At 43.0% G+C, this 27,374-nt stretch overlaps 1 protein-coding gene across 2 annotated transcripts in view; it reads left to right on the forward strand.

Moving 5' to 3' along the window:
* The first annotated feature begins 4,372 nt into the window (after positions 1 to 4,372).
* crbn (cereblon) overlaps positions 4,373 to 27,374 on the forward strand; it is a 49,091-nt gene continuing 26,089 nt past the window's right edge. For both annotated transcript variants that reach the window (XM_048547562.2, XM_059649902.1), the window contains exons 1-3: positions 4,373 to 4,461; positions 21,541 to 21,647; positions 23,835 to 24,037. In XM_048547562.2, the coding sequence (XP_048403519.2) occupies positions 4,404 to 4,461; positions 21,541 to 21,647; positions 23,835 to 24,037 (368 nt within the window). In that variant the 5' untranslated portion in view covers positions 4,373 to 4,403. The remainder of the gene's footprint in view (positions 4,462 to 21,540; positions 21,648 to 23,834; positions 24,038 to 27,374) is intronic.

Here is a 27,374-nt window from a genome sequence, read left to right on the forward strand (position 1 = left end):
AGAAGCAAGTAAAATATGACAGCAAGTCAGAGATTTACTACACAACTTCATCATATTCTTTCTTGGAATGCTTGGTTTAGGTTGATTCAAGTACGTCTGAGTTACCATGACAGGAGAGTACGGTATACAGGGTTGTAGGCTCCATTGGTAGGAAAACAAATGCCTCCTGATCCTTCATGGGAGTAGTTAGATGTCAACACCACTACACCATCTACAGTATCATCCCACCAGGTTTGGTTGAGATTCGCCCAAGGATGTCTTGTCTGAAAAGGAACTCAAGGGACCTGGCCAACATCAAACGAACTGATAAACAGTAAAACCTTGCACTTTCATTATATTATTTGGTGATAGGCACTGTGGTTATTGGTCCATTTGTGACAGATCCTTCAACCAAGAGGCCCAGTACAAGCAATCTTTTTATTCCATTAGGTTTAACAAGAGATACATCTTATTTGCTGTATGCTGCTTTGAAAACTATGACTGCTACTTTTTATCCTTAATCAGAGTAACATTTCAAAAGTAGTTTATTGCTGCTGAAGCACTTTGAGATGTTCAGAAGATTCTGCTGGTGTTATTTGATAAAGCATTTGATACGGTGCCATATTAAAGATTATTCCAGAAAATAAAAGCTCATGGTGTAGAATTAACGTAGTGACATGGATCAAAGATTGGCTGTCTAACAGGAAGCAGAGGGTAGGATTATGTGCATTTTTTCAGGCTGAGAGAGTGTCATGTGTAGTGAGTCGTAGGCATTGGTACTGGACCCCCATTTTCTTTACTATTTAGATAAATGATTTAGATGAAATAATCAAAGGTATGGCAGCTAAATTTGCTGATGACACAAAAAGAAGTAGGAAAGTGAGTGTGAAGAATACATAAGGAAGCCTATGAAGTGAAACAGATAAATTTAATGAATGGGCAAAGATCAGCAAATGTAGTAATATGTGGAAAAGTGTGAAATGGTCCATTTTGGCAGAAAGAATAAAAGAAAAACATATTATCTAAATGGTGAGAGGTTGCAGAGCTCTGAGATGCAGAGAGATCTGAGTGTCCTAGTGTGTGAATCACAGAAGGTTAGTACGAAGGTACAGAAAGTAATCAGGAAAACTAATATTATGTTTTGAGGGCAATTGAATGTAAGAGTAGAGGGGGTCATGTTCCACAGGAAATTGATTAAACTACATTTGGAGTACTGGATACAGTACTGGTTATCATGCTTGCAGGAGTATGTTGAAACATTAGTAGCAGTTCAGAGAAGGTTCACTACACTGATGCCTGGAGTGAGCAGATTGCTTTTTGAGAAAGGCTAGGTTTGTGTCTTCTGGATTTTAGAAGAGTCAGGGGTGATTTAGAAGTAAAATATAAGATCCTGAGGGACCCGACTGAGTGGATGTTGAAAGCATGTTTCCAGTTGTGGAAGAATCTAGGGAATTTGAGACCATTGTTTAACAATAAAGGGGCTCCCATTTAAAACAGAGATAAGGGAAACATGTTGCATCTCTCAAAGGGTTGTGGTCTTTGGACTTTTCTTCCTTAAAAGACCATGGATGCGGAATATTTAAATGTTTTTAAAGGAAAGGTAGATAGATTCTTCAGTATCAAGAGGATGAAAGACTATTGGCGACATGCAAGAATGTAGAGGTGAGGTTAAAATCAGATCAGCCATGATTTTATTGAATGGCAGAGCAGCCTCAAAGGTCCAAGTGGCCTATTCTTGTTCCTACATAAATGCAAATTTCTTTTTACTGACAAAAATAAAACCAAATACCACATACATCATAAAACTTTCCAGCTTTTAAAAGTTAGACCTGAGGGTTGTGAATTCATGACTTATTCCAGCTTTAAATAAGGTCTATGTGTATGCCGTCTCTTCATTATTGTAATAAATCAAATGTTTGTTAATTTAAATTACACTATCTTCAATCAATTACTTTATTGTGACTGTTTTTATTTACCTGCAGCTCTTTTTTTTTAAATTAGAATCCAAACAAGATAAACCTGACATAACTTAAAGAAATGGTGATATTCTAAATATTGTTGCAGAGTGGTGGTGGATTAAATTCAACATAGTGACCACAAATTCAGATAATGAAGTTATGATCTTAACAAATGCATTAAAATGAACAACAAGCACAAACGAGTTATTTTCTCTTGTGAGTAAAAACTAGAAGGAGGAGAATTGTAAATATTATTTCCAAGCCTCTGTCTCTAGAACAGGACAAACAATGTGTACTCTTGGTTGTACTGCACAGGATGAAAAACCTTGAAAAGTCACAAAAGTAGGTAAGAAAATGGGGTAAAGAAGAAATATTTTCTTAAAGAACAAAATAATAATAATAATGAAGACTACATATAACGCAATTTTTCATTAATGCTAGATTACAACAATTGGTCATCCAAAAGAAATAATATCTTTTCGTACCAAGTGCAGGGATAATAGACCCATGCATGAGTATAAACCTGTTGGTGAGTTCTTTTAGATGACAGCAAATTCATCTGCTGGATATTTGAGTTCTACTGATCACAAGGTATTCTCACTTTATGACTGAGTGTCTTTTACTGTGATTAAAATACATTGACATAGAATCACCGAAAGATACATCACAGAAGGAGGTCATTTGGCCAGCAAGCCTGCTCTGCCTCTATCGTAGAACTAAGTAATTAATCCCACTCCTCTGCTCTTTTCCCTAACACCCTGTAATTCTGTCCCATTAAATAGCCATAAAATCTTTTTTTGAATATGACCACTGAATCTACTGCCATTACCCTTTCAGGCAGAGCTTTCCAGAACACAGCAATTCACTGACTAAAAGACATTTCTTCATGTTGCATCCAGTTCTTTTGACAATCACCTTAACTATATACCTACTGGTTACCGAATGTTCTGCTATTGGTAACAGTTTCTCCTCATTTGGCCTACCAAAATCATCTATAATTTTGAGTATGTCTATCAAATTTCCTCTTAGACTTCAATGCTCTCGGGTGAACTACGCCAGCTTCTGCAATGTCTAAATGTAACCAAAGTTCCTCATCCTTGGAACCATCCTAATATTGCTTTTCTTGAAGGTTTTGATATCCTTTATTAAGTGCAGTGCCTAAAATTGAATACAATGATCCATTTGATAGATAGCCATGTTTTAGAAAGTTTTAGCAAAAGTTCTATGATTTTATTCTCTATTTCTCAGATCATATAGCCAAAGATCCCACATTCGTTTTTTTAGGTAACTTTATCAACATATTGCCATAGTTCAATTATTTACCTATATCTACTCCTATATCCCTTCAGTCTTGTATCCCCTTAAAATTATGCCATTTAGTTTATGTTGCCCCTCTTCATTCATTCCATAGAAATGTTTGAATGCAATTTGTCTTCACTATTATTGTGACTGTGAACTAATGAACAGTGTCCATGACTGCCACCTACACAATTACTATGTTGTATCATACAGCAACCAGAATGAAAGTAGATGAACTAAATGAACTTGACGAATCTGCTTTATACATTTTTTTTTAACCTTGATGTTAGCCCAACAATATTTTTCTGCCAACATTGTGAGAGTGAAGACAAGTGTCTAAAATCTAATGTTTCAGTTTTCCACCACATACTGCAACTTTATCAAAGCTGAATGACCTGATTGTAGTGACTGTGTGATCACTTGGTTTGTTTAGTGGTTGCAATTTCATGACTAGAAATACCCAAAAATTTCAGTTACTAATTTAATCATTCTGTTAATGGGGGTTCAACTGTTCGTGAGAACTTGTCAAAAAAAATTGTTGCAGACATAAGCTCATTTTATTGGATGGAAAAAAATTGTTTCCAATAATATAATTGGACTGTTTCCCTGTAAGATTTCATATTCTACAAAAAATAATTTGGGGGTGCATACATAAAGATGATCAGCAAATAAACCAGAAGATGGTGATCAGAGATAATGGGAGCTGCAGATACTGGAGAATCCGAGATAACAAAGTGTGGAACTGGATGAACACAGCATGTCCTAAGATACTGCTTGGCCTGCTGTGTTCATCCAGCTCCACATTTACTATCAATGAACCAGAAGAAACTTATTGTTTTACACAGAAGAGTTGCTCTGCCCTGAAGGGAGCAAATCCAATATTAATTTTCATTATTTTTAATTCCAATATTAAAATCCAATTTTAATTGGAGAACTAGAATTCTTTCAAAGAGCATGCTGTATACTAATGGTGTCTGATATATCGAAAGAAAACCTAGATTCTGTAAACCACTGACTGCTGTAGCATTCCATCAGACTGCAGAGTTGCCCTTCTGGTCATTCCTGGAACAGACTTCAGGGGGCGCCGCCAACATCAGCCCCGCTGCGCACGCGCGCCATGCTTGGGGTGCGTATGTGCCCCAGAATGCACTGAGATAAACAACCAAGATGGCGGAGGAAGAAGACGGTGGAGGTGATGAGAACCGGCTGTTGGTGCCTGTGTCGGGTAGGTACCTCTGTCTCCGGAGGACGAGAGCACTGGGGGGAAGGGGGGAGGGCCGAGAAGGTTTGGATTAGAGTAAGGTTGTAGCTACTTATGGAAAAACCACAAGATCTAAGTGCGTGAGGGAACTGGGTGGAGGGGAATCTGAGGAGGAACGGGGATGAGGAAGAGGGGAGGGGACTGAGGGAAAGGAGGATAGAGGGGGATCTGGGCGGGGGGAGAGGGAAGGAGAAAGGGGGGCACTGGGGGGAGGGGTGGCAGACGGGGATCTGGGTGGGGGGAGAGGGAAGGAGAAAGGGGGGCACTGGGGGGGAGGGTTGGCAGACGGGGATCTGGGTGGGGGGAGAGGGAAGGAGAAAGGGGGGCACTGGGGGGGAGGGGTGGCAGACGGGGATCTGGGTGGGGGGAGAGGGAAGGAGAAAGGGGGGCACTGGGGGGGAGGGGTGGCAGACGGGGATCTGGGTGGGGGGAGAGGGAAGGAGAAAGGGGGGCACTGGGGGGGAGGGGTGGCAGACAGGGATCTGGGTGGGGGGAGAGGGAAGGAGAAAGGGGGGCACTGGGGGGGAGGGGTGGCAGACGGGGATCTGGGTGGGGGGAGAGGGAAGGAGAAAGGGGGGCACTGGGGGGGGAGGGGTGGCAGACGGGGATCTGGGTGGGGGGAGAGGGAAGGAGAAAGGGGGGCACTGGGGGGGAGGGGTGGCAGACGGGGATCTGGGTGGGGGGAGAGGGAAGGAGAAAGGGGGCACTGGGGGGGGAGGGGTGGCAGACGGGGATCTGGGTGGGGGGAGAGGGAAGGAGAAAGGGGGGCACTGGGGGGGGAGGGGGGGCACTGGGGGGGGAGGGGTGGCAGACGGGGATCTGGGTGGGGGGAGAGGGAAGGAGAAAGGGGGGCACTGGGGGGGGAGGGGGGGCACTGGGGGGGGAGGGGTGGCAGACGGGGATCTGGGTGGGGGGAGAGGGAAGGAGAAAGGGGGGCACTGGGGGGGGAGGGGTGGCAGACGGGGATCTGGGTGGGGGAGAGGGAAGGAGAAAGGGGGGCACTGGGGGGGGAGGGGTGGCAGACGGGGATCTGGGTGGGGGGAGAGGGAAGGAGAAAGGGGGGCACTGGGGGGGAGGGTTGGCAGACGGGGATCTGGGTGGGGGGAGAGGGAAGGAGAAAGGGGGGCACTGGGGGGGAGGGGTGGCAGACGGGGATCTGGGTGGGGGGAGAGGGAAGGAGAAAGGGGGGCACTGGGGGGGAGGGTTGGCAGACGGGGATCTGGGTGGGGGGAGAGGGAAGGAGAAAGGGGGGCACTGGGGGGGAGGGGTGGCAGACGGGGATCTGGGTGGGGGGAGAGGGAAGGAGAAAGGGGGGCACTGGGGGGGAGGGGTGGCAGACGGGGATCTGGGTGGGGGGAGAGGGAAGGAGAAAGGGGGGCACTGGGGGGGAGGGTTGGCAGACGGGGATCTGGGTGGGGGGAGAGGGAAGGAGAAAGGGGGGCACTGGGGGGGAGGGTTGGCAGACGGGGATCTGGGTGGGGGGAGAGGGAAGGAGAAAGGGGGGCACTGGGGGGGAGGGTTGGCAGACGGGGATCTGGGTGGGGGGAGAGGGAAGGAGAAAGGGGGGCACTGGGGGGGAGGGGTGGCAGACGGGGATCTGGGTGGGGGGAGAGGGAAGGAGAAAGGGGGGCACTGGGGGGGAGGGGTGGCAGACGGGGATCTGGGTGGGGGGAGAGGGAAGGAGAAAGGGGGGCACTGGGGGGGAGGGGTGGCAGACGGGGATCTGGGTGGGGGGAGAGGGAAGGAGAAAGGGGGGCACTGGGGGGGAGGGGTGGCAGACGGGGATCTGGGTGGGGGGAGAGGGAAGGAGAAAGGGGGGCACTGGGGGGGAGGGGTGGCAGACGGGGATCTGGGTGGGGGGAGAGGGAAGGAGAAAGGGGGGCACTGGGGGGGAGGGGTGGCAGACGGGGATCTGGGTGGGGGGAGAGGGAAGGAGAAAGGGGGGCACTGGGGGGGAGGGGTGGCAGACGGGGATCTGGGTGGGGGGAGAGGGAAGGAGAAAGGGGGGCACTGGGGGGGAGGGGTGGCAGACGGGGATCTGGGTGGGGGGAGAGGGAAGGAGAAAGGGGGGCACTGGGGGGGAGGGGTGGCAGACGGGGATCTGGGTGGGGGGAGAGGGAAGGAGAAAGGGGGGCACTGGGGGGGAGGGGTGGCAGACGGGGATCTGGGTGGGGGGAGAGGGAAGGAGAAAGGGGGGCACTGGGGGGGAGGGGTGGCAGACGGGGATCTGGGTGGGGGGAGAGGGAAGGAGAAAGGGGGGCACTGGGGGGGAGGGGTGGCAGACGGGGATCTGGGTGGGGGGAGAGGGAAGGAGAAAGGGGGGGAGGGGTGGCAGACGGGGATCTGGGTGGGGGGAGAGGGAAGGAGAAAGGGGGGAGGGGTGGCAGACGGGGATCTGGGTGGGGGGAGAGGGAAGGAGAAAGGGGGGGAGGGGTGGCAGACGGGGATCTGGGTGGGGGGAGAGGGAAGGAGAAAGGGGGGGAGGGGTGGCAGACGGGGATCTGGGTGGGGGGAGAGGGAAGGAGAAAGGGGGGGAGGGGTGGCAGACGGGGATCTGGGTGGGGGGAGAGGGAAGGAGAAAGGGGGGGAGGGGTGGCAGACGGGGATCTGGGTGGGGGGAGAGGGAAGGAGAAAGGGGGGGAGGGGTGGCAGACGGGGATCTGGGTGGGGGGAGAGGGAAGGAGAAAGGGGGGGAGGGGTGGCAGACGGGGATCTGGGTGGGGGGAGAGGGAAGGAGAAAGGGGGGGAGGGGTGGCAGACGGGGATCTGGGTGGGGGGAGAGGGAAGGAGAAAGGGGGGGAGCGGTGGCAGACGGGGATCTGGGTGGGGGGAGAGGGAAGGAGAAAGGGGGGGAGGGGTGGCAGACGGGGATCTGGGTGGGGGGAGAGGGAAGGAGAAAGGGGGGGAGGGGTGGCAGACGGGGATCTGGGTGGGGGGAGAGGGAAGGAGAAAGGGGGGGAGGGGTGGCAGACGGGGATCTGGGTGGGGGGAGAGGGAAGGAGAAAGGGGGGGAGGGGTGGCAGACGGGGATCTGGGTGGGGGGAGAGGGAAGGAGAAAGGGGGGGAGGGGTGGCAGACGGGGATCTGGGTGGGGGGAGAGGGAAGGAGAAAGGGGGGGAGGGGTGGCAGACGGGGATCTGGGTGGGGGGAGAGGGAAGGAGAAAGGGGGGGAGGGGTGGCAGACGGGGATCTGGGTGGGGGGAGAGGGAAGGAGAAAGGGGGGGAGGGGTGGCAGACGGGGATCTGGGTGGGGGGAGAGGGAAGGAGAAAGGGGGGGAGGGGTGGCAGACGGGGATCTGGGTGGGGGGAGAGGGAAGGAGAAAGGGGGGGAGGGGTGGCAGACGGGGATCTGGGTGGGGGGAGAGGGAAGGAGAAAGGGGGGGAGGGGTGGCAGACGGGGATCTGGGTGGGGGGAGAGGGAAGGAGAAAGGGGGGGAGGGGTGGCAGACGGGGATCTGGGTGGGGGGAGAGGGAAGGAGAAAGGGGGGGAGGGGTGGCAGACGGGGATCTGGGTGGGGGGAGAGGGAAGGAGAAAGGGGGGCACTGGGGAGGGGCAGGGAGCTGTGGGCTGAAACAGGTGGATGTTGGGGGAGTCATATGGAAGCTGGGGTGGAGTGGGAGGATGAGGAGGGGTGATGGAGGGAGGTGGGGAAGGAGAGCTGAAAGAGTTGTATAGGGGATGAAGGAGTTTGGGGAGGGAGCAGTGATCAGAAGGAAGCTAAGGATGGGAGTGAGGTAGAGGTGGGAATGTTGCTCAGGAGAGAGCATGGGGCGAAGTTGAAGAATGAATCAAGGGAACGATGTGAGTGACATTCTTTCCTGAATATGATTCCAGCTCAAGGCACCTTTGCAATCTACGGTTGTTAGTTAGTAGCCTTTGAAATATTTCAATATTGATGTATATGCCTCATTATTCCCTAATATTTGTTAATGAATATTTCTCAAATCCTCAGTTGATTTAAGATTTTCAGTTTTTTTTTATACCTGGTAACAGTGAATAATTTTGTATTCTAGTTCATTTTGATTTGGAAAAAACCTCCTTTAATATTTCTGAATGTAGGAATATATTGTGCTAATAATGCAATGTGTTGATAACAGTTTATATAATGTTAGTTAAGGTCAGCAATAGCAGTGAGAAACCAGAGTTAACGATTAACTCTTCTTTCTGAGGAAGGGTCATTGGGCTTGAATTGTTAACTTTGATTTTGCTTCGCAGCCAGCCTGCTGAGCTTTTCCAGCAATTTCTGTCTTTGTGTATAACTCGTGGTAGTGCCTTTTGCTGTGGCTAGGAAGTATAGAAACACCAGGAGATGTGGGAATCCAGATTAACATTATTTAAAAGTCACAAACAAGGGCAGAAAATAATCAAAAGGCGAGATGAATCAGAGTGCAAGAGGTCCAACATGATGTTTCAGCTATTGAGAGCTCTTGTTAGACGACCTTGGAAGCCTTAAGAATACATTTGGACACCAGCTTCTGAAGCAAACTTTGATCTTGAGTGCAGTTTGCATTTTACGAGACTTTGCTATAGTTTCTAAATGCCACCTTTCACGGAGCATGTTAAAATTGAAGTATCTCCAGTGCTCTCAGTTTAACAGAGAATGCCATATGATCCACAGGCTTTGTTTCCCTCAGTTGTTTGGAGGGTTGGCTTACAATCCAAAGTAATGCCAACAGCGTTGGTTCAATTTCTAAATGCCGTCTTTCAGAGGTAAAGGTAAAGTTGAGATACCTCCAGCTCTCTGTTTAACAAAGAAAGCCATATAATCCTGTGTTAGTTTTGTTCAGTTGACTGGAACATTACTTGATGCAAAGTAATATCAGTTGCATGGTAATAAAATGTGAGGCTGGATGAACACAGCAGGCCAAGCAGCATCTCAGGAGCACAAAAGCAGACGTTTCGGGCCTAGACCCTTCATCAGAGAGGGGGATGGGAGAGGGAACTGGAATAAATAGGGAGAGAGGGGGAGGTGGACCGAAGATGGAGAGTAAAGAAGATAGGTGGAGAGAGTGTAGGTGGGGAGGTAGGGAGGGGATAGGTCAGTCCAGGGAAGACAGACAGGTCAAGGAGGTGGGATGAGGTTAGTAGGTAGCTGGGGGTGCGGCTTGGGGTGGGAGGAAGGGATGGGTGAGAGGAAGAACCGGTTAGGGAGGCAGAGACAGGTTGGACTGGTTTTGGGATGCAGTGGGTGGGGGGGAAGAGCTGGGCTGGTTGTGTGGTGCAGTGGGGGGAGGGGACGAACTGGGCTGGTTTAGGGATGCAGTAGGGGAAGGGGAGATTTTGAAACTGGTGAAGTCCACATTGATACCATATGGCTGCAGGGTTCCCAGGCGGAATATGAGTTGCTGTTCCTGCAACCTTCGGGTGGCATCATTGTGGCAGTGCAGGAGGCCCAGATGGACATGCGTGGTTTCAGTTTCTGAACTAGCTGTGCTGACCATGAAGGACAGTCCCTTTCAACCTCTCCCCTTGCTTGAAGCCTTGGATTAAATAACCACCAGTCATCTCTCTGAGAAGACAGAGCAGCCCTGTGGTGCGTTAGGACTATGGTAACTTTATCTTTAAGATCCACATTTTCTCTTTTTTTTTCTGTTCGTTTAAGTGTGCAGGTCTGTTTCTGTCTTATCAGGTGACTGACTTGTACTCAACCTGCATGAGAATGCTTGGATTTCTGTGTGGTTTAGAGGCACTTTTATCCACAATGCTGAAGTTATCTTCTGTCTTGGCCACTTGTTTCCCAACGAACTTTGCTAAGAAATGGTTTGTTATTACGTTGCAGTAGGTGTTTGTGTGGCAATTATATCTGCACTTCAAAAATAGTTTATTATTGTGCTGTGCAGCAAATCAATAGCTTCAACTGTGCTTCATTTCTAAATTACATGAAATTTGGATCTTTCTACTCTCCATTTTCATCTCCACTTTCCTGACTCATTTTGCCATGTTTTGTTTTACGGTCTGAATTTATCTCCTCTTACAAAGTGGCTGTATAGCTCTTTTATAACTGTAAAGATTTGTCAGTTTTTATCAGGAACTCTGTGTCATTCCCAGAACTAATCTTGGCTGCTCAGATTTCAGGTTAGGGTAAAATTTTATAACTGGTCACAGTTTTCAGTCCTTTGCATGATAAGATTTAATTAAAGATGTAAAAAAAGAAATTCAGTTTTTATTTTCTGTTGCTTGAAGAAGTACCACATCAGACAGATATGATAACAGAACATTCAAAAGTGTTAATAGGATTGGACAAAATCACCATTCCTTTATTGAATGAAATCATGCTTAATATAAACTGAAAACTTTTGACATTGTACCTAGTAGAATAGATGAGGGAAAACTGGTGTATTTGGATTTTCAGAAAGCTTTTGATAAGGTCCTTCACAAAAGGTTAGTGGGTAAAGTTAAAGCACATGGGAATAATAGATAATATGTTGGCATTGAGAATTGGTTGACAGGAAGAGACATTGGAGTAAGTAGCTCTTTTTATCCAAGTGGCAGGCAGTGACAAGTGGGGTATCACACGTATCAGTGCTTGGGCCTCAACTAATCATGATATATAAATGATCTGGAATCAAATGTGACATTTCCAAGTTCGCTGACAACACAACCTGAGCTTTTGTGCTCCTGAGATGCTGCTTGGCCTGCTGTGTTCATCCAGCCTCACATTTTATTATCTTGGAATTCTCCAGCATCTGCAGTTCCCATTATCTCCAACATTGAGTGAGGTTGTGCAGAGGACAGAATGAGACTTCAAGGTGATTTAAATAATTTGAGTGCACAAACATGGCAGATGTTTTACAAGTATAACAAAATGTAAAGTTAACCTTTCATTTTGGAAAAAGAAGGTATTATTTAAATGATATATTGGAAATTGTGAATGTGCAAAGGGATTTTGGTTTTCTTGTACACCAGTCAGTGAAAGCAGACAGGCAAGTACAATAAGCGATTTAAGAAGGCAAATTTATATTGACCTTCATTACAGGAGGATTTGAGTTCAGGAATTGGGATGTACTATTGCATTTATAAAGGGTTTTGGTGAGACCCCACCTGGAGTCTTGAATGAAGTTTTGGGTCTCTTTACCGGAGAAAAGACAGATATTTCAGTTTGGGCACTATGGCATCCTCCTGATGCTAGGGGGACTTGAATTGTCTTCTGGTCCAGATGTAGGGACACTACTGCTCCTCCTACAAAATGACATACTTGCCATTTGGGAACTTCCATGGAGTTTAAGTACAGTTCCGTAGGAAAGCAAGAGAAAAATAGAAATTATAGTCTGGACATAGAGTAAAATAATATTTTGAGGGGAAGGAATCTGATATGTAAGCTAGCACTTAGGAGAACATTAAGGAGTTTGATCATGACATATAAAGCCAAACTTAATGTCAAGCATTGAATATTAAACTTCCCTTATTGTGCTTGCTGTGTTGAAGTTGAGGGGCATGGCTGTGGGATCTTTTGTATTAAATCCTTCCAAGAATTCATTAGGTATAGTTTGTTTCAATCTATTAAGTAGTACTGTGTGCTTATGACTATGCCCATGTCCCATTCTGAGCATGGCCTTCAAAGTGTCATGGATTGTTTTTGAAAAGTGACTGATAGCCATTGGCTAAGTGTTGACCTGAGGAAGACAAAACCACCAAACCAGAAACAAATTCTGACTATAACCCACCTCCTATAAATAAATGACACAACCCAGAAGACCACAGATAACTTTCCTCTGAAGTAGAATTTTCAGAGATGTCTGACTTGACAGCAAGGTGGCAAATCAAATTATTAGGATCAGATCAGTATTTTCCTGTTTGTACAGAAATCTGTGGAGGAAATGAGTATCAAACAGAAACCAAGACCTGCCGTGTACAAAACTTAACTGCCTATTTTGTCCATATGAGCTGCTTGCTTCAGACATGTTAAGCCTTTGATAGAATCTCCAAGAGATGTCTTTGCTTTCTCATTTGATGCTCACAATAATCTTAAGTGCCCAACACATAGGTACTGCAGAGAGCAGCAATATCCGGAATTGAAGCTCTGAGCAGACCCCAGTTTTTGTGAAGTGAATGTGTGGTACGTATTACAAAAAACAAAAATCCCTAAGGTGGTCATGTATTCAGTTTACTTTCAACCTACCTCATAATTGTCCAAGCTTAGGTTCAAGGACTCTTGAGTTCTCTGAAAATGTAGCATGTCCACAACTGGGAGAAACATGCACAAGAAGGAATCATCTGGGGACCAATTTCAAATAGTGATGTTAAAAGGAAACAACAGCAAGAACAAAGACAAGCTAGAAAAACTGGATAGTCCCAGCAGAATCAGCGTATTCATCTTGCTTATGCTGTTGAGAGCTCACCAGGTCTTCAGGCAGGTTTCATGGACATTGGTGAATGTATTAGAGATGATTTTATGCATGCAAGATACATCCTCCAGTCATTTTCCACTTGAATGCTGCTGCTTGTGCCCTCTCTTAAAGTTCCAAAAAGCTGAGCATTTGTTCAGCAGCAGAACGGAAAGGCTTGCCAAAATCATTTAACAGGTTATCAATTGATTTTATCGGCTTACTTACTGGCTGCTTTTCATTGCCTTCTGCTGCATTGGTAAAAATGTTTCAAGATTTGTTTTCCAGTTGAATTGCTTATGCCTGCATTGAGTGGTATGGTGCACAGTGGAGTTGTTGATAAATATTTCAAAGAGTTCAGTTTCTGTCAGACAAGAGTGCTGTAGTTTGTATTCCCCTTGGCTCACAGCATTTAAGGGTGAGTGAGCAAATGCAACCCTTCTGGATGAGCTGAAATCTATATCGACCAAAAGCCTTCAGGAAGAAATTCACTTACCTCACCATTCATGGGTTGGATACCTGGCAAATGTATCCTCTTGGAGGAGGCTATGACTAGGGGATACAGTTTAACACTATCTGAATTTTAAGAAAGATATGAGGAGAATTTACTCTGAGGATCATTAGCCTGTTGAATTTTCTTCCCCAGAAATCACAAGAAATTGGACAATTGAATTCATTCAAGGCTTATCTCATTTTGATAGACACAGGTGTTGAAGATCCAGGGAGGTGAGGCAGGGAAGTGGAATTAAGATCACAGATCAACCATGAAAAATTGAAAGGTAAAACAGGCTCAAAGGGTCAGTGACTGCCACCTCTTGCTCCCAAATTCTATGTTTCCGTAAGCTATGATAGGATCAGTATATATCAATATTTCTGCTTCATTAGGGAGATGTCTTATAAAAACTGCCATCTGTTGTTCAGACCAGCTTCAGAGCAGTGTGAAGGATTCAGCGTTGGTGGTTATGAAGGTGACCTTGGCTTTGAATTTATGTACATTTCATCCTTCCTAGCTGAAGCTAGTGATTCTTCGAACACTTATTCAGTGTGTGATACAACTTTAGATTTCTGGAAATCTGTACAGAGGTTCTGCTATAATGCGATAGTTGTGTCATTGTGAGAAGAGGCAATATGAAAAATCTCAACATAGAAATAATGGAGCCTATGAGAAAAGGGGGGTTAGGGGCAGACCAGCAAAAACAAACTCAATCATTCAAATTATTTCTGAAGCATAACACAAAGGATAGCACAGTTTGAATGTTTAATTCACATATAATAATGAAATAACAGTAAACTCATCACCTTGTCTTGAGAAATTATCAAGGTAACTTGATGGGGAGGAGGTTCTGAGGTAGCTGTGTTGTTGATGCAGTGACAGAGGGTTGTCATTATCAACACCTTCAGGTGCAGTTTTGTTTGCAGAGTTAGGGCAAAAAATAGTTAATCCACATGTTGATGGCTGTGGTTCATTGACTTTTGACTGTTTCTTGGGAGTTGGCTTAAAAAAGACATCCAGGTTTTGCTGCTTTTCCCTCTTTCTTCGTTCATGAAGAAGCAGTTCATAGCATGCCAAAGAAGATCTTTCTTCAGAAACTTCTACCCTGCTGTATCCTGCATTGTAATCATTGTCCTCTAATCGTTGCAAATGCGTCTCAATTTCCCCCAGGATAGAAAATAAAGCAGAAGTAGAAAGCTCTCGTGGTGCTGCATCCTGGACTACTACTGCTACTACTACTACATCTCCAGCTTCCACTTTCTCCTCAGCAACAAGTTATTGCAGATCAGCCGTGGAGAGGTCTTCACAGTGAGATTGAATCAGCTCTTTAACTTCTCGCTCTCGGCTTCTTCAAATCCAACTTGCTTTGCACAATCAGCACCATGTTCTTTGATCCGTCAGAAGAGCTCCCAAGAATCAAAGCTTTTTGAATCTTGGAAAAAATCTGGGAGAAGTTTCCACCAAACTGCATGCAAGCAGTCCTCACTGACATCACCCCAGACCTCCGATAATATCAATTGCATTCTTGGTATTAAAGCTCTTCCAAAATTGAGGAGCAGTGTCCTTATGCCCCTCAGTGGCTGCAGTCAGCTTCTTAAATGTGCATCTTAAATAATAAGCTTTGAAAGCTGCTGTGGCACCTTGGCCCATGGGTTGAAGGAGAGAGATTGTATTTGGGGTTAGAAATTGCTCTTTGATATTTTCAGAAAACTCACCAATCGTCTGAGGATGGTTTGGCATATTATCCAGGATGTGGAGAATCTTGAATTCTACATATTTTTTCTTGCATTGCTTAATAGTAACACTTTCAAAAACAACAAGATCAGAAACATTTTCTCCAGTCATCAGACTTCTTTTGCCTGACCTAAAGTAGATGCCTAGAATAAACTTAATCTAACCTTTCAAGGCTCGCGGGTTGGCAGTGGTACACCACCACAGGCTTAAGCTTTAATTCTCCACTGGCATTGGTACCCACTTAAATCTGGAACATGTGTTTCATTCATAGAAATGTAGGTTCTTGATGACATTCACTTCCAGTATAAACCTGTCTCATCCAAATTGAAAATTTGGTCTTAAGTTTTAACCTTCTTTAATAAGTAATTGTTTTACTATGTGAGGAAATGCAATTGCATGCGCCTAGTCTGTGCTGGCAGCTTCGCCACATAACCTTAGGTTATGAAAAGCATAGCCATTCTTAAAACCAGCAAACCAGCCTTTGCTAAAGGCAGGCACATCTGCAGGATTTTCAGCTTTTGTTGTTAAATCTTCATAAATTGCTAAGGCTTTCTCTTTTATGGTGGGAAGTGTGGTCCCAGAGCACTTCTTCATTTGATCTTCTTTCCACACATTTAGAAGCTGCTCCATCTCTTCCAGTTCCTTCATCTGTGGCCTCCCAAATTTGCTAGCACTCAGACTTGTTTCAGCAATACAGCTGGCTTTAATCTTTTCTGCATTGTCTCAAATGGCGCTTAAGGTAGACACCTTCATTGCAGTTGCACAAGCAATGTCACTTGTTCTCTCATTACGCTCAAAACGCTTTATCCATCTAGCTGCTTCTAAAGTTGTAGCCTTTCTTATAAGTACACTACCTGCAAATTTATCACCAGGACACTACTTGTTATCACTCTTGCCGTTTTGTCCTTGTATTTTTTGGGTGACATGGCAGGATCGCACAGTACTCTCATAGCACGAGGATCCTTGATGCCAGCGTGGGGACTGTATCGGCGCATGCTCAGGGCAAACCAATCATGTGATGTCGACAATAGAATCATGGTATAGCCAACACAAACTTCACATTTGACAAATACTGTTCCCCTATTTGTTAATCACCTTATAGCCAGTTTGTGTTGCCAGAACACGTGACAGGAGAACCCCTTGTGTAATGTCCACAAAATATTAGTCTTGCTTTACTAATACTTTGGATAACGTCTTAGAGATCTAATGTAGTTTGTAACAGTCTTGGGAAGCAGTTGCACCAAGGTCCTTCCATTCCAGATTTAGTTGGATGAAATATGTTTTTAAAAGTAAAGCAACTTTTGTGATTATTTCTAATAGGAATTATTACTTGTTATGAAAATTCAGAGAATCTGGAGTTTTTAACCAGGAATTTAAAGTAGTTTTGAATGTTTTATGGTCAGTAGAGGTGTAATTTTTAAATGCAAATCATTCATTTCCTTTTTTTTGCTAATTCATCGTGTCTGCATAGATGTAGCCCCAGAATGATGATTTTCCTGATCTGTCATCTGAATTACATCTGCGTTGAATGCTGTTTTCAAAGACGGATGGTTAGGCTGTTGAGAGAAGATATTTATTGTACGATTGGACAACAATTAAATAATATGAAGAGCTGGAAGTAAAATGTAGGTGGATGGAAAGACTTAGGGCATAATGTTGCAATTTAATCTAATAAGAGTTAGCTGTTTGTAACTCTGTTTGCATTATGGTTCTTCTTACATAAAATTAACCTGTCAGCTAGAATTAACATGCATTTTTGATTAGATGCAGTGATAACATCACTGGTCATAAATGTTTACCAAGTTTATGCGAGACATGGAGGATGTACAAATTTAAATATCACTGATAGTCTGAGACTATATCCATAGCCATTTGATGACATCAGTCATTTAAATGAAGATTTTATCATAATTAAACCATTTTGTACATATATGTAATTGAACAGTTTATAATGTGAAACAAGATGCCCTTTGCAAAGTTTTCATACATTTGTCATTTTTATATCATACCTGCTTTCTTCACTTGGATTAGTGTGGGTATCTTTCTTTCAAAAATAAGGCTATGTGTGATGCTCAGACTGGCACAATTGGAAAATATTTTTTCATTTAAAAAAAACTACAGTGCAGCTAGTTTATGCTGAAACTTGCTAGCTTCCTTCATACTTAATGCTTGGAGATAGTGAAAATCTTGTTGTTCCAAGACATGTAAAGAAAAATGGAAAATCAGCCTTTATTTCCCTTCGATGTAGTTACAACTTCTGGAAAGTATGTTTTGTTGGAAGGCAAAATTTAGGTTTTATTGCCATGACTGAATTCAACAGAGTAACCATTTGAGATTCTAACGCGTAAGACTGGTCTGTAACTCTTCTATGAATTATTGTAAAATTTATGTTCTGAGACTATATATAATGTTAAAATTTGAGATTTTACTTAGAGTCATACACAGTGGAAGCAGACCCTTTGGTCCAAGTAGTTCACGCTGATCAGGTTGCCCAAAATAAATTAGCCCCACTTGCCTGTGTTTGGCCCATATCCCTGTAACCCTTGCCTCATCGTGCACCTGTCCAAATGAATTCTAAATTTCGTAACTGTTCCTGCATCTGCCACTTCCATTGGCAGATCATTTCACATATGAACCAGTGTCTGTGAAAAACTGCCCCTCAGATCCCTTTTAAATCTTTATCCTCTCACCTTAAGAAATATGTTCTCTATGTTTGAAATCCTCCACCCTAGGGAAAAGACCTTCGCTATTCGCCTTATCCGTGTCCCTCATGATTTATAAACCTCTGTAAGATCACCCATCAACCTCTCATGCACCCTGTCCTTATAACTCAAACTCCCTCGTCCCAGTAAGTCCTGGTCAATCTTTCCTCCGCCTTCTCCAATTTAATAATATCCTTCCTAGAGAAGAGCTACCAGAGCTGTAGACTCTCCAAAAACTTAGAGAGATTTTAATTCATGACTGACAACTTTGTATACTAGCTATCCTATTGAGGTGATCCATTAATATATCAGAGTTAAGAAATATTGGATAACTGGGCCCATTAACAGGAAAAATTGTGTGTGTGCTGTAGTTTAAATAGCTGTGGAAAATTATCGTTGCAAATAAAAGTACTGATTGGATTTCTATTCAATTGAATGTGAATGGCCATCTTGTCTAAGGAAGGATTTTCTTGTCATTTAGCAACAAAGATTCATCAGACTGTGATGGTGGGATTGACTTATGAGTAGGAGTTGAGCGACTCATCGGAGAACAAATGTGACATAATCAAAATGTACAAAAGGAACGTTGCTGAATCTGGAACCAGGGGACAGTCTCAGGATAAGGGGTGGATTATCCAGTACTGAGGCAAGCAGAAATTTCTTTACCCAGGAATTGGTGAATCTTTGCGGTTCTCACTTCGAGGTCTGTGGCAGATCAGTCATTGACTATGTTCAGGACTCAAATTGATATTTTTCAAAGTAGTAAATATATCAAAGAAAATGGGATGATTTTGGGAAATGTTTTGGAATGGACAAATCAGCTGTTACCTAATTAAATGACTGAATCATGAGGGGCCAAATGGCCTACTCCTATTTTCTGTATTTTCTTGCTGCCTGGGAAATGGGCATTTATGAGGAGGGTTTCTCTTTCTTTTATTGGGCTACAGAATTTTTTAATCATCCTTCTAAATAACTGAAGGGCTCCTGATCCTGTTCAAAAGATGGCATTCATGACAATGTAGCATTCTTTGATTTCTGCATTGAAATGTCAGCCTAGATTGTGTTCAAGTTGTGGAGCTGGAATTCATCCTTCTGAAACAGAAGCCTATTTGTTCAGTTAATACTGGAATGTGACAATGTTTCTACTTAAGAAAATATTAAAAAGATTACACATTGCTTCACAACTATTATTGTGCTTTCACTTAAGAAGTATTAATTCCACTTGGAGTCCTCTGTAACAAGATATCCTTCTTTTGCACCAGTTGTCAGTCAAAGACAATTGCAGTGAAATACAAATAATTTGTATTTGGAATATTTCAATGCGGATTTGAGAATTCAGTTTTGAATAGGTGTGAATACATTTGAACGTGTGAAATATTTTTAATTGTGTTTTTGTTTGCTATGAGATATTTTGTACTTTCTATAAGATATTCCAAAATTCAAATTGTTGCTCGTTTTCCTATTTCTTAGGATCATAACAGATTTTCATTTTCTTGCTGTTGCAGAATAAGTAGAGAAAGGAGTCATCTGCCTTAATGTCTCGGAGGGTGATAATTTAGCTGAGGAAATCTGAAATCAGACTAGACTGTACATACTGTAGTGGGTATCATTTTTGCAAGCCACATGCAAATTGCCACATTAAACATTCACAAGGTCAATTGATTAAAACCAGAAAAGTTATTTGAAAATTTGCTGGAAAAGCTCAGCAGGCCTGGCAGCATGTGTGGAGAAGAGAGTTAACGTTTCGGGTCCAGTTAGGTTCTGAGGAAGGATCACTGGACCCGAAACGTTAACTCTGTTTTCTACTCCACACATGCTGCCAGACCTGCTGAGCTTTTCCAGCAACTTTCTTTTTGTTCCTGATTTACAGCAACCGCAGTTCTTTTGGTTTTTATTTTAAAATTTGCCTTAAATTCTTCAAACAGTGGGACTATTTTTGAGAATTGTATTTCTGTAGTGAATCAGTGCAATTGTATCTGTTTGATCATACTATCAGTACATAGAACATTACAGCACAGTACAGGCCCTTCGGCCCTCGATGTTGTGCCGACCTGCCATACCAATCTGAAGCCCATCTAACCTACACTATTCCATGTACTTCCATATGCTTGTCCAGTGATGACTTAAATGTACTTAAAGTTGGTACTTAACCTGCAGTTCGTCAAACATTTCCTTTCCTCCTTTGGTTTTACTTATATTACCGTGCACCATCGGAAGCTGCAAGAAGACATGTTTTACCTGAGAAGTTCTGCATTAAAATTGACCAATGTGTATTTATTATACATGCTTCACCTACCAGAAAAATTTAAGGTGAGTTCATTCCAGTGAGATACGTTCTAAATGCATGACCACTACAGCTTAGAAGGTCAAGAACAGCAAATGGTTGAAAAAGAATCATCACTTGGATGTTACTCCCTGAGCCACAATCAATCCTGATTTGGAATTGTCATTGTTCCTTTACTGTTCTGAATCAAAAGATTGAGTCTCCATCCTCAGCATTTGGGTCTACTTACACCAAATGAATTGCAGTGGTTTAAGAAGGCAGCTCACCATGACCTCACAGACAACTAGAGATGGACGATAAATTCTGTTGCATTCTATGAATAAAAATACATTTTTTGTCTCTTATCTCTATCTTTTCATCCCTCTTTCTTTCTATTTACTTTCCTTGTGTAAGTTGACATTAAATTGTGACATTTGCTGGTTCAGACTGTGCATGTTGCCCTAAAGTTTCTGATTGATTGAAGAGATACTTGAGGTTCTTGGCCTGTTTAGAGAGGTCCTATTTCTGATCTAAAGGGTGTCGAGCCTAAATGGTTTGCTGAGCAATATAATTTTGATTACACTTGTCCAGACTGTGCAATATTGCATTCCCTGGCAGCAAAACTCAAACTGTGGGGAAACTCAGTGTAATGCTGACTATGCTATCGGTGTATAATCTTTGATTTATTCAGCAATTTGTCAACACACCATGATAATGAAAACAAAAACTAATTTGAGGCTTTCTTTTCTTTTTAAGAGGACTGTGCGATATTAAGTTTCTTAAATGTTCTTGCATTTACTATCAATTTTCTGCTCCTGATATCTTTGCTGATACTGTTTCTGAATATCTACAATTAGTTTAGATATTGCTTGTTTTTGTTTGCATATTATTTCTATGTGACAAAATTAATCTATTTTAACCTTGTCCAAAGGTTGTCTATTAGACTGTGTTGAAATCCATCTCAATGCACTTCAGTTCTTGAAAGCTATCCCAGCATAGTGGGAACAAAGAACGAATCTGGTCAGTCAAGTTCCTGCAAAATCCAGTTCTGCTCTTCTGTCCTTTCTTTCTTACCCCACCGATTTATTATCACTTGGTGTTTATTCAATTTGTATTAAAAAAGCAACATTTGAATTTACCTTCACCCCTCTCTCCGAGGCTGTGATCCTAATCAGTCACATAAAATATCAAATTGCCTTTAGTTTGATGCTTGATCCTTTCCTAAAGGCATCAGTTTCTCCCTCTCTATTTGGTCTGGGCTCTTCATGATTTTGAACTTGTCTGACAATTTTCTCGTTCTCTTTATCCAAGCATAAAAGCTCTGGCTTTTCCAACCAACCCTTATAATGAAGAACCCCCTCTTCTTGGAATCATTTTCTAAAATATTTTCTGCGCCCTCTCTAAAACTTTCACATCCTTCATCAAGGACACTGTTCAGTTCTTCAGTTGAGGCTGCATTAATGTTCTATAAGGTTATGATATGACATTTTAAAGCGATACAAAGATGTTTTCTCTTCTGTTAATAGATGATGAAGATGACTTTGCTGAGATGGAAGTCGAAGACCATGACAGTGAAGACACTGAAAAACCTAATGCCATCAATTTTGACCCAAGTTTACCAACTGCGCATTCTGTATGTACAAATTTCAGAATATTAGAACTATAAGAATGGCAGGATTTGTTTCTAGAAACTTCTGCTTTTAAGCTTGCTTCTTGTGTTGAAACATTTGAAGAACAAAGTGATCTGAAGAATCAGACGAGGCATTAATGTGCACATAAATTTCTTGTACTAAGTAGGAAAAGAAAAAATATGCGGTTATATAATATCTGAACATATCTCAGCATGACTTCAAATTAGTTGTTACTGGCTATGGGGCGGTGATGGCCTCGTGATATTATTGCTAGACTGTTAACGCAGAGACCCAGATAACATTCTGGGGATTCGGGTTTGAATGGCAGATGGTGGAATTTCAATTCAATAAAAAAAATCTGGAGTTAAGAATCTAATGGTGACCATGAATCCATTGTCAATTGTCAGAAAAGCCCAACTGGTTCACTAATTTTCTTCAGGGAAGGAAACTGTCATCCTTATCTGATCTGGCCTACATGTGACTCCAGACCCATGGCAATGTGGTTGACACTCAGCTGCCCTCTGGGCAAAAAATTCTGCATAGCAAGTACATCTTCATCCCATTAACGAATTTTTTTAAAGTTAACTTTCGTGAAATGCAGATAAAATAAGGTATTATCTAAATAAATTTATTATCTAAAGTTATTATCTAAATAAATTTTTAAGCTATAAGCTTGATGCCTGAAATCTGTTTTTAATGAAGTCTGGTGAGGAACTATTGGGGAGTTTGGAAGGTCATTGGGTGTTTTAATTTACAGTGATAGTGAGGCTGATTTGGTTTGGTTTGCTCATCCCTCTGTTATAATACCACTGCATTGATGATTGACTACAGTACAGAGCTCTGATTTGATCTGTTCATTGTAGGATTCCATAGTCCACTATATTGCAAGCTGCTTCTATGTATAAAGTGTGGAACACAGCAGGCCAAGCAGCATCTTAGGAGCACAAAAGCTGATGTTTCGGGCCTTGACCCTTCGTCACAAAAGGGGGATGCTGCTTGACCTGCTGTGTTCATCCAGCTCCACACTTTGCTATCTCGGATTCTCCAGCATCTGCAGTTCCCATTATCTCTACTTCTATTGTATAACCTGTAAGTGGTGGTGTTTTACAGCTTCACCAGCTTGATACCTCTTTTAGGTTTGCATGCTGCTCCTGGCTATTCCCACCTTCATTCTCCTTAAAGCAAAGTTGATTCCTTAGTTTGGTCATGGTAGATTAGGGAATTTGCTGGGTTATGAGGTTACATATTGTGGTTGATTTTGCTATTGATGGGTGTACTGATTAATGAGTTAAGGGAGCTCAAGAGGCAGTACTCAGCTGGAGGTTTCCTTGCCCATGTGACCTGATGCCATGTGGTAGTCACTAGGACATTGATTATAAGGTGTGATTCAGTGAATAAAGCTTTGTTAGTCTGTTAGTTAGCTTGTCAATAAGACAGATGTTGTAATTTTGGTGCATTGTCCCCAGTGGTTAAAGAGGATTTTGCAAGGTTGACAGGGCTGGGTATGCTGTTAGCATTTCAGTGCCCAGTAGGTGCCAGGTCTTCTGTCTGGCTGTATTCTTTTTTATTATCTGTTTAAGGCAAGTGAGTGGCTAGCTAGGCCGTTTGAGACGAAATGTAACAGTCACCCGTGTTGTTGTGTGCATGCAAGTCGGAGCCAAAGTAGATGGTAGATTTCTTTCTCTAAAGTGCAGAAGTGAACTGTATGGATATTTACAAATCTGAATTTCATTTCACAGACTTGCTTTCAATTTTAAATAGGCTTTTTGTATTAATCAACGGAATTAACTTAATTCCACCAGCTGCTGTGGTGCTATTTAAAGACATGTCCCCAAATATTAGTCTTAGCGTCTGGGTTACTGGTCCTGAGACATTGCCACTATCACCATCTGCCCATTGACAATAATCTCAGCAGGAAATAAGCCTTATTTCCTGTGACTAATTTCTGATTAAAGAGCTATGTAAGTGGGAAAATACAGTGTTGATTCTGTCTAAATGCAACAGACATAAGACAATCAGAGTTCTATTGCAAAATATTTACTTCCTCATGTGTAAGTGTTTGCCAGCATGTTCGTGAGCAAGTACATCTTCACTCTTAAGTATTGTGAAGTGTATGTTGTGAAATACTGTGTTCTTCCAATAAAAATGTAATTTTAATGTAAAATATGCTTTTGTTTCTGCTCCTTTAGTACCTGGGGACTGAAATGGAAGAGTTTCACGGCCGGACCGTGCATGATGAAGACAGTTGTCCGACTTTCCCAGTTCTTCCTCAAATTGCGGTTATTCTGATTCCTGGGCAAACCTTACCATTGCAGCTGTTTCGTCCTCAGGAAGTATCCATGATGCGAAACCTGATTCAAAAAGACAGGACATTTGGTGTTCTTGCCTACAGGTTAATCTCTTCCATATTTAGAAAGATTTAATAACTAATCATTTCTTAATTATTTAAAAGCACTGCACAAATTACAGAATGTACGCTTTAATATTAGGGAAAATTCTGATATATATAATAACTAGCAGCAAATCACACAGTTTACTGACACCTAAAATTGTTTCATAAGTTATTGGAAAGCAGGTTATGTGATTCTTCAAAAAAAAAGCAAAAAAATATAGCGCTGATGAGCAAGTTTTGGTTACTGTGCTTCATGTTTCCAGACTGAACCGATGTGTTTTTGCAAGAAATAGTCTTCTAAAACAGATAGGTCAGGACAACCTCTTAGTACAGAATAATTCTCTGCTGCATCCTGTTCGCTTTGACAGTTGGCTGGTTTTTCATTTTCCTTAAGGTCAAAAGGCAGAAAATTATAAAACTAGAACAACTGCTGTTCACGAAAGAATAAAAGTATGCACAATGCTCAACCTGATTTACCTAACCCATTTACAAATCAGTAATGTTTCAAAGTGCTTTGGTTACAATTAATTACTTTGAAAAGCAATAGTTATGTAGGTATGCAGAAAGTTATTAAAGCAGCAGCAGTATAAAGAATGAACAGAGTTATGAGGCTTTTTTTCCTGTGGGTATTGATTGAAACCAGGACACCAAGAGAATTCTGGATGTGAGTTTGCTCACTGAGCTGGAAGGTTCGTTTTCAGACGTTTGGTCACCATCATCAGCGAGCCTCCGACGAAGCGCTGGTGTTATGTCCCGCTTTCTATTTATCTGGTTAGGTTTCCTTGGGTTGGTGATGTCATCCCCTCTTCTTTTTCTCAGGGCATGGTAGATTGATTTGGAGCCAATGTGTTTGTTGGAGTTCCGGTTGGAATGCCATGCTTCTAGGAATTCTCGTGCGTGTCTCTGTTTGGCTTGTCCTAGGATGGATGTGTTGTCCCAAAAAATGAAACCAGATGGATCCAACACACCACGCTTCTACGGACTACCAAAAATTCACAAACCAGGAGCCCCCCTCAGACCTATAGTGTCGCTACCTGGAACACCAACCTACAGATTAGCCAAGGAACTACACCAAAGACTAAAACACCGAGTAGAAGACTCTCACCACTCCATTCGCTCCACCCAAGAATTCCTGAACACCATCAAAGACACCAAGGTAGAAGAGGATGAAATAATGGTCTCCTTTAACGTAACAGCCCTGTTCACATCCAGCAACATCAACCTGGCCAAAGAAACACTGATGACACTATTAGAAGAACAGAAGACACATACACCAGACACCACCAACCTCATCAGCAAGGACAACATCATCAAGCTAGTGGACCTATGCCTCACCACCCACTTCACTTTCAATAACAAAACCTACAGACAAACCAACGGTACACCCATGGGATCTCCGATATCAGGGTTCTTGGCAGCGGCAGTAATGCAGAGACTCGAACAAACAGCTCTGCCAATCATCCAACCCAAACTTTGGGTCCACTATGTGGATGACACCTTTGTCATCCCTAAACAAAACAAATTAGAGGAAACCTTCAAGACCATCAATAATACCCTTACTGGCATGACATTCACAAAAGAGGAGGAAAACAACATCCTAGATGTCACAGTAGAGCGAACAGCCAATGGGGAACTTCAAACCAGCGTCGACAGGAAAACAACACATACGGACCAAATACTGAACTACAGGAGAACCATCCCAACACCCACAAATGAAGCTGCATTAGAACATTATTCCAATGAGCTACCACACACTGCAGCACAGAGGAACTACGCAGAGCAGAAGAAAATCACCTATACAGCGTATTCAAAAAGAATGGGTACCCTATGAACACAGTCCGCCAATTCCTCAGCAATAAACCCAAACAAACAGACAAAACGGGCTCAGAAACCATAACCACTCTCCCCTACATCAAAGACATTTCCGAAATGACTGCCAGACTACTCGGACCTCTTGGCATCAGGGTAGCCCATAAACCCACCAACACACTAAAACAGCAGCTAATGAACTTAAAAGACCCGATACAGACAACAAATAAAACGAACGTCATCTACAAAATACTTTGCAAGAACTGTGACAAACACTACATTGGACAAACTGGCAGAAAGCTAGCCACCGGACTACATGAACATCAATTAGCCACAAAACGACATGACCCACTATCACTCGTATCCTTGCATACAGATAAGGAAAGACACCACTTTGATTGGGACAACACATCCATCCTAGGACAAGCCAAACAGAGACACGCATGAGAATTCCGAGAAGCATGGCATTCCAACCGGAACTCCATCAACAAACACATTGATTTGGAGCCAATCTGCCATGCCCTGAGAAAAAGAACAGGAAATGACATCACCAACCCAAGGAAACCTAACCAGATAAATAGAAAGCGGGACATAACACCAGCGCTTTGTCGGAGGCTCACTGATGTTACCTAGCATGGTGATGAAACGTCTGAAAACGAACCTTCCAGCTCAGCGAGCAAACTCACATCCAGAACCTCAACGTGAGCTACAAATCTTCTCAAAACTCGCTACCAAGAGAATTCCTTTCTCGTCTTCACATTGTGTCAGTGATTCTACACGAGTAGTTCTTAGATCTGCACTAGCTTGGACCCAAGCGCCCATTGCCTGCCTCAACTTTAACTGCTTGTTGATTCTGCTATTGCTGTGCCAGAATCTACTTTCCTACCTCAGGATCCTGCTCTTGTTGCAGGTGAGTGTTATGACAAGAATAAGTAGAAGTTGTTTGTTTCTTGTCATATTCAAAGAATAGTAAGACTCTGCCAGGACTCCTTTTATGAGTTGGCCTAATTAATACTCCTAAATGCTAAAATAGGTTTTGAATTGACACCTTTTACATGACAGAAAAGTGTGGCCAACAAGGCCAAGCTGATTGCAAAACCAATTCACTTGATAATAGAAGCTAACATGTTACAGGCAAGGTCACTAATTTTGTATTACCAGTGAAATAAAACAAATTGTGAAATCTGTTTGCCACTATACAGGTAAATTTCTAGAAGCCCTTGTAATTAGAAGAGCATTTGACTTCTTTCTTCACCTCTGTTCTACTTGGGCTTTTCAAGTTATAAGCTGGCAGCTGTGAATTCTCGTGTTAAATTTCACACACACACACACAAGTGTGCTGTAAATTTTGTATCAAAGTTTCTATAAATTGGTGTGGAATTATCATTTCTCATTTTCAGCCTTCTCTAAATTGATGTAATTGATTTACCTGACTATATTTGGCCAGAAATGTTTACATTTAGGGGTAATCATGCAATGTTTTGTATGAAATTTGCAGTAGACAAACCATTTTAGTGTGTTCCCAGCA

Source organism: Stegostoma tigrinum, chromosome 11 (genome assembly GCF_030684315.1).
Source record: "Stegostoma tigrinum isolate sSteTig4 chromosome 11, sSteTig4.hap1, whole genome shotgun sequence".
Classification (NCBI taxonomy): Eukaryota; Metazoa; Chordata; class Chondrichthyes; order Orectolobiformes; family Stegostomatidae; genus Stegostoma; species Stegostoma tigrinum.